General features: G+C 45.6%; 1 protein-coding gene across 1 annotated transcript in view; it reads right to left on the minus strand.

The window, feature by feature from the left end:
* Positions 1 to 399: 399 nt before the first annotated feature.
* The window catches only part of EMP1 (epithelial membrane protein 1), a 19119-nt gene continuing 7666 nt past the window's right edge, over positions 400 to 11852 (minus strand). Inside the window, exons 2-5 of the mRNA XM_040488861.1 lie at positions 3447 to 3559; positions 1763 to 1859; positions 1508 to 1648; positions 400 to 575 (exon numbers count right to left, since the gene is read on the minus strand). Coding sequence (XP_040344795.1) covers positions 409 to 575; positions 1508 to 1648; positions 1763 to 1859; positions 3447 to 3524 — 483 coding nt within the window. The 5' untranslated portion in view covers positions 3525 to 3559 and the 3' untranslated portion in view covers positions 400 to 408. The remainder of the gene's footprint in view (positions 576 to 1507; positions 1649 to 1762; positions 1860 to 3446; positions 3560 to 11852) is intronic.

Consider the following 11852-nt stretch of genomic DNA (forward strand, 5'->3'; position numbering starts at 1 on the left):
TGGAACTTGTACCGCTATTTTAACTTGATGCAATAGGTCTGAGGACCGCAGTGCGAGACCCAGAATTCAGCCTCAGGAGTGGAGCCAGTGGTGTGGCAGCTGATGGGGCCCCAGTGTGTGTAACAGTTGGAGGCCAAGTGTGGTGGCTGGAGAGAGGCTCTCCTGGGGCCCGCATCAAGGGAGCAGCAGAGTACTAGCCAATTACTTTCTCCTAAGGGCAGGGGCTCCACCATAGAGAACCTCCTCAGGAATGGTTTGGGTTTCAGCCTCTCCCACCCTTACTTCCCCTCCCCGCCCCCCGCCCCTCTCTTGGTTTTTCCTGCATGGCATCTTCCACTTCCCTCCCAGATTCAACGGCTTCCTTCTCCCCACCCCCACCCCCCCGGATCCCCATGAATCTGTTCAGCCTTATTTCTTTCTCAGGACCAGATAGAGAATGCCAATGATGAAGCTAAAGCAGAAGCAGATCCAGGTCAGGATGAAGGAATAGCCATGGTGACTCTTAATGTAGAGGTTTCCGTAACCACTGGCATAATGATGAGTATAGATGGACACCCCGACCATAATGCACAGCCCTGCAAGAGGGGAAAAAAAAGTTTAGGTTTGTTTGTTTGTTTGTTTACATTAAAACAAAGAAAAAAGATTGTATAATTTTTTTTAATTTTTTTTTTTAACGTTTATTTATTTTTGAGACAGAGACAGAGCATGAACGGGGGAGGGTCAGAGAGAGGGAGACACAGACTCTGAAACAGGCTCCAGGCTCTGAGCTGTTAGCACAGAGCCCGACGCGGGGCTCGAACTCACGGACCATGAGATCATGACCTGAGCCGAAGTCGGCCGCTTAACCGACTGAGCCACCCAGGCGCCCCGATTGTATAATTTTTAAAAGATCCTATTTCCCTCATCGGGAGGATAAAATCTGGCCACTTAGCCCCAAAGTGTTGTTCTTATGATTTGCCCTGGACCAACCTCGATGGTTGTGTTGGTAAACTAGAGGTGTTTGGGCTCTCATATCTCTACTGCTCTGAGAAGCTAAAAGTGTGAAGCAAAACACAGAACTTCATGTCCGCCACTCAGCTTTCCCTTCTGGACCCCCGCGTATGTAGGCAGGCTGCCCAGGATACAAAAGAACACAGCCTCTCACCAAATTCTGTGTGTTTGGGAAGAAGGACGAAGAATAAGAACAGCACTAAGGCCATGCATTGAGGCAGTGGCTTCGGCTCTCTAAGGACCGCCAGCTTCCTGCCCTCAAGTGTCCACTGTACAAGGACTAGCGACAGGGCAGCCCCAGGAGCGCAAGGTTTAAACAATGAAGCAACTGACAGCACTCATTCCAAGCAGCGATCAGGGGTTCTCAAAAAGAGAACAAACAACCGGGGGACAAAGCTGTCCAAAGTGACTTCACTGAGCCATGTGCTTGTCTGTCCGAGTTGCCGGGAGCACCCTCGGTAAGACCCGCATAAAAGCTTTTCCTGCACGAATGGGAGCCCACCACTGCGATACTCACAGCACACCAGCATAGTGGCCCCCGAGAGGAAGAAGCGGTTTCCCTTCTCCATGGTGAAGAGCTGGAACACGAAGACCACGAGAGAGATGACGGAGAAGATGATGGAGAGGATCATGAAAGCCTGCACGGCCTTGAGGGCATCTGTGGACACAGGAGGAGGAGAACAAGGGTATTAGACTAACTCGTCCCGGATGGACTGGACTTTTCTCTGATCACCCCAACCCTCAGGACCAAGCACAGCCCTTGAATACATACCTTCATTGGCATACGACAGGGCTCCATCACAGTTGCCACCCGTGCAATTTTTCCAAAGACCTACCGATGTTTTTGTATCATCTGAAACCACCCAGACCTGAAACCAAAAGGAAACAAACGGTGGTTGAAAAACTCACCCTCTGCTTTAAAAGAAAAAGGAATAACAAATCAGGTTTGTGCCGGGATCGAATCTTAAGCAATACACAGTACTGAGCCACAAATACGGCTCAGCACCCCCATCCCTTGGTGGAAGTGACATGTGACTCAAACCGAAGTCACAAAGGTCCCAAGAGGAAAGATGGAAGAGTGTGTGGCTAAAGACAAATCACACAGCTTCTCTGGGGCCGCGTGTCAAGAAGCCACTTTCATCTAAACAGAAGAATGTCGAGGCCCCTAAAAGTAGAAGAGTGACCAAAACGGATTCCCCAAGGCTCACTGTGGGGCCAGTGTCCCTTCCCACCTGGACCAAGAAAAACCATTCTTCTTCTGAAAAACAAGCATCCACTTGTCCACACACAGCACCTGTTAGAATGAGCATTGCTGGAAGGACACGTCCAAGAACGTGTGATCACCGGCTCTTGATTCAAGAAACAGGTAGGTGCCAAGCCCTGTATTAGGAGCTGATAATTCAGACATTCAGCACTCTTGGCCTCCACTTCTGCGGTTTGAAGTCGTTCATTGGGCTTGTCGTTATTCTGAGAGACTTAGGGGCTGGTGTATAGAATGGCCAACCTACAGTCTAGAGAAGGCCTCATGGGCGGCGATTCTGTCTTATCAGAGTTGTACTTAAATTAGCCCTGCTTATGATCACACCCCCCCCCCATGTTAGCAAACTCTTCTATCTGAACTTTAAAGCCCATTTGTTCTTTCACAGTGACATGGACCTAAAGAGATTCTGGAACCACCGTTGGCCCATCTAGTGATGGGTGGCCTTGATTTTTGTGTGCGAGGAGCTGTCTTGTCTCTTTCTGAGAAAAGCGCAACAAAAGCAAATGTGATGCTATCGACTACCACTAGAGGTCAGAGTAGCCCAAGCTTCGGAGAGAAAAGGCTCCTGCTACCTCCATATTTTTATGTTGTTTTGTTTAAGTGAGTTAATTCCGTGGAGCCAGGTTAATCACGCAAAATGCCACTTTCACGTGCTACTCTCAGCTCAGAGTTTGAATGTGTCAGTCTGGCAACCACAGCTTCTCATCCTCTGTCTCCCATCTATCCTTCTAATCAAGGTTCCCAGAAGGAAGAGAAGTTCTGCTCCTGCTGCATACATGGCTGTCCTCATTCCGCCCTGAACAAAGGTTCTCCCTCAAGGAGGCAGGCACCTCGGCTGGCTAGGGCTCCTGCCTGGAATGCGTCCCTACTCCTTCCTCGATTCATCGCCTGCCAAGAGACCCCGCCCATCTGCCCATCCTCCAAGCTCCACCTCCGGAGAAGATTCTACTACAGACCGAAGAAGTCTCATCGTCTTCTCCAGCCCCTAGACACCTAGAGCCCTGGCTGTTGACCCTGGCTTTTATCCCCCCCGCTGTTTAATCGTTGGTAGTGCGCGCGTGTGTTTATTGTTTTCCACAACTAAACTGTATATTCACAAGGGGCAGGGGTTGTGGCTCAAACTTCTTTTGTAGCGCTTTATATAAATATCCAAATAACTTCTGGGTGAATGCATGGAAAAAAGAACGTTACTCACATTGGCAATGGTGGAGACAAACAACATGATGACAGTGGCGATGTGGACCACAAAGATACCAGCTAGTAATACCAGCATCTTGGCTTCTTGATGCTTCAAGAGCGAAGAGAATTCTGAAAAGACAGAAGGTAAAGGAGGGAAAAAAAGGTTACTGTCAGTTTCAGGAAGATGATTCAGCTTTCCCACATGCGTGGACTATCTGCTAAAGTCAGGAGGAGCTGCAATAAAAACCATCACAATTTCATTATAAATTCCTAGAAACATCTTATTCACCTAGTTTCCTAAGCGCCTATTCGTCTGCTTACATACACCTCAATATAAACATAATTCTGCTTCTCAAGGATTTATATACTCCTCTCTCTAATACAGCCTGTTTCAAAAAAGAAAAGCCCACATTTTATCACCGTTGGTGTTTTATCTCGTTTGTGCTGTAAGCACCAAAAAGTAAAACTTGGATTTTTAAAAGGCCTTTTCACAGTTGCAACTTCCAGGTCTCTGTGCAACGATGTCATATAAATTTCCATTTTCAACTGAGGAAGGGTCCGTGCCTCTATCAAACTGCTCACCCAGTGATATTGATAGAAGTGGATTCCTTCTACAGAACAGCAGCTATTACTATGCCCAGAGACTGAATAGGCCACTAATTTGATCCCGGGTGAGCTATAAAATGTGAGAGCCGCAACTTCTGTTATTATAATGTTGTTTGGTATTCAATAATTATAACAACCTAATTACAGTTTAATGGTCTGATCACCTACTGATTGAACATTTCAGACTTGTGTTACTGCACCTGAGCCTTTGGGCTGTGTGTGGCTCATGGTAGGGACTCTGCTGTTTGTCTAGGGCACAGTGCTGTATTTCTGTTGATGCACGATGTCGATTCTGGGGCTTTAGAAGCATGCAGCCTGAAACACCACTAAAGGTGCCATCTATTTGTGCGTGGCATTTACACAAAGTCCGATCCTTCAGGACCCAATGGAGAAGACAGGCAAATGCATAACTCACGTGCGAGGAGGACTGGGAAGTAATATGCATTAAGAATGGGTATGGATAACAAAAGCGTTCAGCCATCATCTCCGCAGAGGAGAAAAAGGGAGCCCACTGATCATAAAGAAAATACGCAGGATGCACATGGGAGTGGCTATTCTGATTTATGTCAGCTGCGGAGGGAGTGCCTTATCATGCCCGCAAGAGTTACGATGCAGTATAGGCTCAAGGGACTTCAAAAGGAAAGGGCTGGAGGTTATTCACAGCAGAGTGGATATGTGGATGTCCCCACCTAGGAGGAGATGGCTGTGCACATCCTGCAATTGTCCTGCTTCTCTCTCTCACTCCACCTAATTTAATTGAAGCTTTGAGCGTGCTTGAGCCACTTTCCTGCTGTCCCAGGTATTTCGTGGCCAGCACTGATGCTATCGTCCCAACACTTCAGGTGCCTTTTATCTCCTCTCACTTTCCTCATCAGTACTCAAAGTCTAGAATGTTCTAAAACAAGCAAACAAACAAACAAAACCCCACAAAGTCTAGAATGTTCTAATGTAACTGAGGGAGACTTGCTCTTTACAGGCCAGGAATGAGAGGCAGACGCTGGCTTCCCCTCCGTGCATCCCAACTGTCTCCAGCAACCCCTGCCTTCCTTCCCAATCCCAACACTTCCCTTCAACCCAGACTACTTTGTAGGAATGTGTCCAATTTCACTGTGAATGACAAAAATCATGAAGTTTATCCTGCCGCTTCAGGGGAGAGCTTGGAGCTTTCATGCCTGCTATTAATAATCTTCCTACACATTCAAATTTATTTTTGCTTTTCGCAGGTTCGTGCATACCTCCGCAATTTTCTGCTTGGCTTTAATGCACAGTGAAAAGAGGTTTCCGAATTAAACAGGTGGAATTAGAATCATATAAGATCACTTGACCTTTCAGTCTCAGTCTCCTCCTATAGAAAGTGGGGGCTGCAATGTTAATTATACAGGGAGACAGGAGGGTTAAACTGGATCATGAAAGTAAAACTAGCCCAGTGCCTGCCACATGGCAGGTGCTAATAGGGCGGCTTTGGTTGTGGCTATTAGTATTCCTATTATTATTCTATGAAACTGAGAGTGGCTGTTGCCAATATAACCAGTCAGTCACTAGGCTGCCCTGTGAGAAGCACAAGTAGTAGGATATCTGCTATGTACATCACAAGGCAGTGTGTACAGATCATTTTGGGCTCTTAGAAATTGTCAGTATGCCTAATACCTGCCCTGTGAGTGGGGAGACCACTAAGAACACACCCTCAGGAATCAGAAGGAGAAAGCTCACTCTTCTCAGCCCTCTCTGGACCATCCTCCTGACACCCCCAAAGTTCACACCATCCCTGGATCCTGATCTTGACCTTCATGGGGAAAGGAAATGGCTGACTTCAGGGGATTACAAATTATTACATAACGAGTCATATGTTTAATCCTCCTTGGGCTCTATAAATGCTTTTTTTTATTCCTTTGGCTTCTAATTGACAAACACCCTCCTCCTAAAAGTGGGAAAAGATTGAGGGGCCAAGAACAGAATAGAGTACACCAAATGAGGCTTCTTAAACGAGGTGGAGGAAACATCGCGAGTTCCCTGCCTTGCATGCTGTTGGGAATTCAGTAGAAATTTCTACCCCCTTGGGTTGCTATGTCACCCTCCGAAGTAAGTCTGATTCCTTTCATCCCTGCTCAGCTTACATTCTCCATTTTGATGACTTGAACATTATTGCATTCCATACACCCTCCTCCTACTGCACATCCACCTCAGCCCACCCAACTTACCCCTCAGCCTCTTGATCTCTCTCCTGATCTGGAGGGTAATGGCCTTATGAAGGAGAGGTCCTATAGTGCCCTGTCGTGTGATATTCCCTTTCCCCAGGGCCTGGTACCTTCCCTTGTGTTTTGTGTGTGCTCTGCTGTTTTTTCCTGGCTGCTTTAACCTTCAGGCCAGTCACCTGCAGATGCTCTCTTTGTCTGCTGTAAGCATTGTTTGCTCCCTGGACTGAACGTGGTGTGATTTAACTAGGTGTGCTCTGGTCTGCTTGTGAAATGAGACCTGTAGCCACTGCCACCAGAACCAAGGCTGGATCTCACTCCTGATCTAAGCCAAAGCCCCACCTGATCATTATTTCCCTGCCTGTGCAAGCTGGAGGGGTGGGTGGGGGAATCAAGCAAAGAAGTGACTCTCTTTCATCTTAGATTCCTGTGATCGTGCCACATCTATCCGCTGAGGAAAGGAGCAAAACGTCTTGAATTAGCAAGAGTGCTTAGTGTATAGAACACATAATTTCCTCTGCTTTTGGCTGCTGTATCCAACCAGAAGTAAGGGGTATTTAGCTGGAGATAGCACATAATACATATAACTTCTCCATCTTTTCACTGCCCCCAATTCGTCAGGTTTTATCAGTGTCATCCATTGTCAGCTTAGGAGGGCTTCCATTGTTTTCAGTGGCCCTCTGTAACACATTTGGAAACAGAATAAACTATCTTCTTAAATTTCTCATCTGGATTGTTCCTAGTAACCCAGTCCCTATACTAGAGTATCCCCAGCAGAGAAACCCTCACCCAGAGGTGAGGTGGCAGAGGAAATCTTGATATGTTCATAGACAACCATTCTACCTAGTGGGTGAATGTCTGGAGATCTAATAGCAGAGCAGAATGGGAATAAATAACAGAAGTTCTCATGCTCTTAAACCTTCCGCCCACCCTCTACCAACAGTGCAGCTTGCAAGGAGACTCATTCCCTACCCTGGTATGTATCTCACTTCATACAAAAGCACTGAAAAGAAACCATTTCTGAATATCCATATCATTGGAAGTATTGACTGTTACAACTTTTTTCCTTGGCAGTTGGTTTCACTAAAACAATAATTGGTTGGGGCGCCTGGGTGGCGCAGTCGGTTAAGCGTCCGACTTCAGCCAGGTCACGATCTCGCAGTCCGTGAGTTCGAGCCCCGCGTCGGGCTCTGGGCTGATGGCTCAGAGCCTGGAGCCTGTTTCCGATTCTGTGTCTCCCTCTCTCTCTGCCCCTCCCCCGTTCATGCTCTGTCTCTCTCTGTCCTAAAAATAAATAAACGTTGAAAAAAAAAATTAAAAAAAAAAAAAACAATAATTGGCTTCTGCCTCAGACCTCTCTAAAATGCTTTGGATGGCACTCTCCAGTGGAAAGCATACTCTTAGTCACAGCTGGGCAGCTCAAACCAGGAAGTACAAAATAACAGCATTGCAATTCTAAATAACTAGGTGCAATGCCTAACCTTCCGAGCATTTGGTGCATTGGGCAGTCCTAAAGTTTGTCAGTTGGTTGTTGGGGACTCCCATAACATTATTTATGGTACTTAAACCTAAGCCAACAGAGCTAGTGCACACACTGTGTTCTTCAAGGCTAGGACATCCACTGACTGCTCTATGTGAGTTGCAAGGAACATATTTCTCCACCCATCACCGTAAGCAGAGTAGGATTTCTTGAGACAGGGGTGCTCAGGGATATGATTGGGCTGAGCAGGAAACTGAGAAAAGCATGGGAGGCATGCATTGTGACTCTAGAGAGAAGTTGAGTATTAAAAGAAAAGGAAGTTTGAGACTTAGAGCCACACAGCAGCTCTCTCTCCTTTTCTCCCAAACACACAGACCAGCCAGTTCCCTTTCCACCACCGCCATCTTTTATTCCTGACCATGCTTCCCCTTTCCTTCTCAAATTGCCCAGCCCACTTAGGAGCGGCAGTCTTTTTATGCTCCTAGTCCCAATGCAAATCTCACAACACTCACCATTCTAGGTTTGCATTAAGTTCTCTGCTAAAAGAAAATTATCACAGTTAGTGGAAATGACTTTGAGAATTACAAATTCTATAAGATAATTGGAGCTCTAAATGACTACCTAAGGTGGGGTGAGGGGAGGGGGGATAACTGTCCTCTCCAGGTTGTCTCCATCCACTTAAATCTTTATTGGTTTCTTGCCTTCCTTTTATGCCCTCCAACTCCCAAAAAATATGAAAGAATCAAAGGAACATAGCTATTGAGACTGCTTTGCCTTAATTTTTAGGATGCTCTGACCACGAGAAACAAATCAGGCTCCTATGGGCACCTTTCCTTTTCTGATGGGTACGTAATACTGCAGAGACTTTGAGAATAATTGACTTCTAAAGATACAGAAGAGGAGTTTAGATGTTGGTAATTTGGCTCCATGGTTGTTAAGCTAGGGTCAGATAAGTTCTTCCCACCACAGAGTATGTGTATTTATTGAACTGCCACCACCAGAGTCTGGGGGATGCAGTTCTTTAAGGGTGGTGGTCTAAGTCACAATAACTGGGAGCCACACAATAAAATAAGACAATGAAAAACCCACTCTTCCAGCAAAGGAAGTGGTGGAAATCCTGGGCTTCAATCACTGAAGAACTAGCCAGAGCCGGGGGGTACAACATAATCAGAAATGGCGGTGGAGGGTGGGGAGGTCGGAGGCTATGTGAGCAGAGAGGGGGTCGCACAGAGGTCAAATGTCCCCGATTCATTTGAGAGTGAGAGTCTCCCGGACAAAGACACAGGGAGGCATCCTTTACCAGATGGTGCAAGAGAGCTTTCTGAGAACATGTGAATCAGCTGCCTAGCTCGAAGACAGCTTGGTCATTTTCCTGACAGCCTTGTATAACCCAAGCTTCTCTGGGGAGAAGGGAGAAATCATGGCCAGCTGCCAAATTCCCCATCTCTCCTTCCTTTCATCCCAATTTTATAGCTCAAAAAACCATAGTCAGGTCATGGGTTCTTCCTCCATTATTTATCCCTCATCCACCCCTTACTTTCTGTTCGCCTTGTCCTTGCCCAGTTCAGATCCTAACCTGGACCACGGCATCAGCCTCTCCGGTGGTCCTCCTTCTGAGCTCTTCCTTCTCTGCTGTACCCTCTATGCCACTTCGTTATCTGACCTTGTCACTCCTCTGCTCAAAATCCTCCAAGCACCTCACCACCCCCTCCACCAACCACTGGAAAAGAGACTCCAAATGCCTTACCCCGGCCCTGGGAATCCTGAGGATTTGACTGCCAAAAGAAAGAGCCCTGCTTTCAAGTGTGCTTCCTCCAGGAACTACCTATCAGAATTTTTTCAAAGAAGCTCAAATCCTGCCTTCTCTAAGAAGCCTTCCCGGATACATAAGTCAGAAGTAGTCATCTTCCCCCACTGTGTAATAACCTTACATAGCTCTTTATTAAAACCACTAGGGGCAATCTGCCTGGTAACAAAATTACTTACGACAATGTTTGGCTCTCTCGCCCCTAAGATTCTAAGTTTCCGAAAGGAGAGTCTTGTCTATGACAGGTACCAAGTAAACTTCCATTCAGTGAGCAAATAAATGCTGTTAGGAAGGCTATATTACATACACAAACTTTAGTCTTTTACAATTTTTAGAAATCATTTGTACATGATTATAACTATGTATTGAGCATATTATTATATGCAAGCTCCGTGTTATATATTCCTATGTAAATACTTATGGAAACATACGAATGTTTTCCCGAGTAATTTTGACATTTGAACATACAAGGGTATATATGTGTTTGTTGCCTTTTATTTAAGAGGATATAAGTGAATGCAAAGAAAATATCTTAAATTTCTAACCACTAATTTGTCCACAGATTCACCTTTTCTATCTCTTTAAGTTATAGAATCTCTAGACTGAGAAGAGGGCCTTAAAATTTCTCCCTAATATATGAACCTCAGCTACAAATCCATACCATGGAACTATCTAAGTCGTGCTTAAACTCCTCCAGTCACAGGGAGCTCACTACTTGCCAAGATCCTCCCATTAGAAACGTCCTTCTGACAATGCATCAGAATCTGCTCTTGGCAACTCCTACCCCTCATCTTAGTTCTGCCCTTAATCTAAAGCTGCCTCTTCAGGGGCGTCTGGGTGGCTTAGTTGGTTAAGCATCAGATTTTGGCTCAGGTCATGATCTCACGGTTTGTGAGTTCGAACCCCGTGTCAGCACAGAGCCTGGAACCTGCTTCAGATTCTATGTCTCCCTCTCTCTGCTGCCACCCTGCCTTCTCTTTCTCTCTCTTAAAAATAAATAAACACTAAGAAAAAAATTTTTAACAAAATAAAAAATAAAGCTGCCTCCAGGCATTCTCTAGAATGGTCACCTTTGAAGCAGCACTTCCGTGCTATCAGAGAAGTAACCAAAGGACATCACCGTAGATCCCTAAATCTCAATCGTGTCATAATACAGTCTTGATTTTATTCGACTTTAGACACGACTCTGTCTTCTCATTGGATCATGTTTTCCTGATTGTGAAATCTCTGTGCCTTTCTGGGTAACTGTAAACTTTGAAGAAAGCTTTCTCACACCATCTGACCAAAGACGTGGTACTTCTGTGAGGCACGAGAAAAGATGAAAGATGAAGCTGCCCCTGATCACATGATTTCCCTGAGTCAGCCTCTATCTCTGCGCCACCTCCCTTAGCGTGACACCCAATGGTGGCTGCTTGCTGCTCCTCCGTAAGGACACTGTGTAGAGTGGCAACACCAAGCCTTTCTATCCTCCTCAGGATCATTCTGCTTTGGTTGGTTTGTTTTTTGATGTGTTTGTGTCCCATCGAGGATCATTTGGGTTGGCAAAGTGGATGTCCATTTAACACAAAAGCAGAAAAGGAAACACTCTCTTTTGGGAGCAGTCGGAGAGGATGTGTCCGGAGGAGGAAAAGGCTGGGATTAAAAGCAGGTTGAGTGGATGAGACCTTAGATGAGCTTTTCTGGCCATTGTTATTGTTGTTTTATGTCAAGCGTACTTTCCATTCTAAATATTGTTTTTACGTAGGGGTGGGAGAGGGCGGTGTTAATTTCTCCGTGGGAAACATGTGGAGAGAAAGGATCCCAAAGGGCCATTTCCTCCTGCCTCTGGATGTCTGATGTTCGGTGTGGAAGGAAAGAATTTCAGGTTGTATCTCACTATAGCTACATCATCACGGGGCCTGATGTTTTTACATGCAGAGCAGCTTATGACCAGGAGAAACATCAGGAATCAAGCTGCAAAACTACATGCTCTAGGGGAAACAACTATTTTTTTCATTGTCCTGGAGGAAAGGGGGGTCCATCTCCCAAACGTGGTCTATCGATAATAAATGGGGGTTATTAGAGAAAGAGTAGTGTTTTAACTGACCTTGGTATAAACTAACACAAACTCTTGCATAGTTAGGGATGAAGAACCAGGGGGTGGGGGTGGGGGAACAAGCATGATATTGAAAAAAAAAAGGAAGGAGAAAAGAAGAAAGAAAGAAGGAAGAAAGGAAGAAAGAAGGAAAGAAGAAAGAAAGTGAAAAAGAAAGAGAAAGAAAGAAAGAAAGAAAGAAAGAAAGAAAGAAAAAGGAAGGAAGAAAGAAGGAAAGAAGGAAGAAAGGGAAAAAGAAAGAA

Source organism: Herpailurus yagouaroundi, unplaced genomic scaffold, assembly GCF_014898765.1.
Source record: "Herpailurus yagouaroundi ecotype Mexico unplaced genomic scaffold, PumYag 166, whole genome shotgun sequence".
Classification (NCBI taxonomy): domain Eukaryota; kingdom Metazoa; phylum Chordata; class Mammalia; order Carnivora; family Felidae; genus Herpailurus; species Herpailurus yagouaroundi.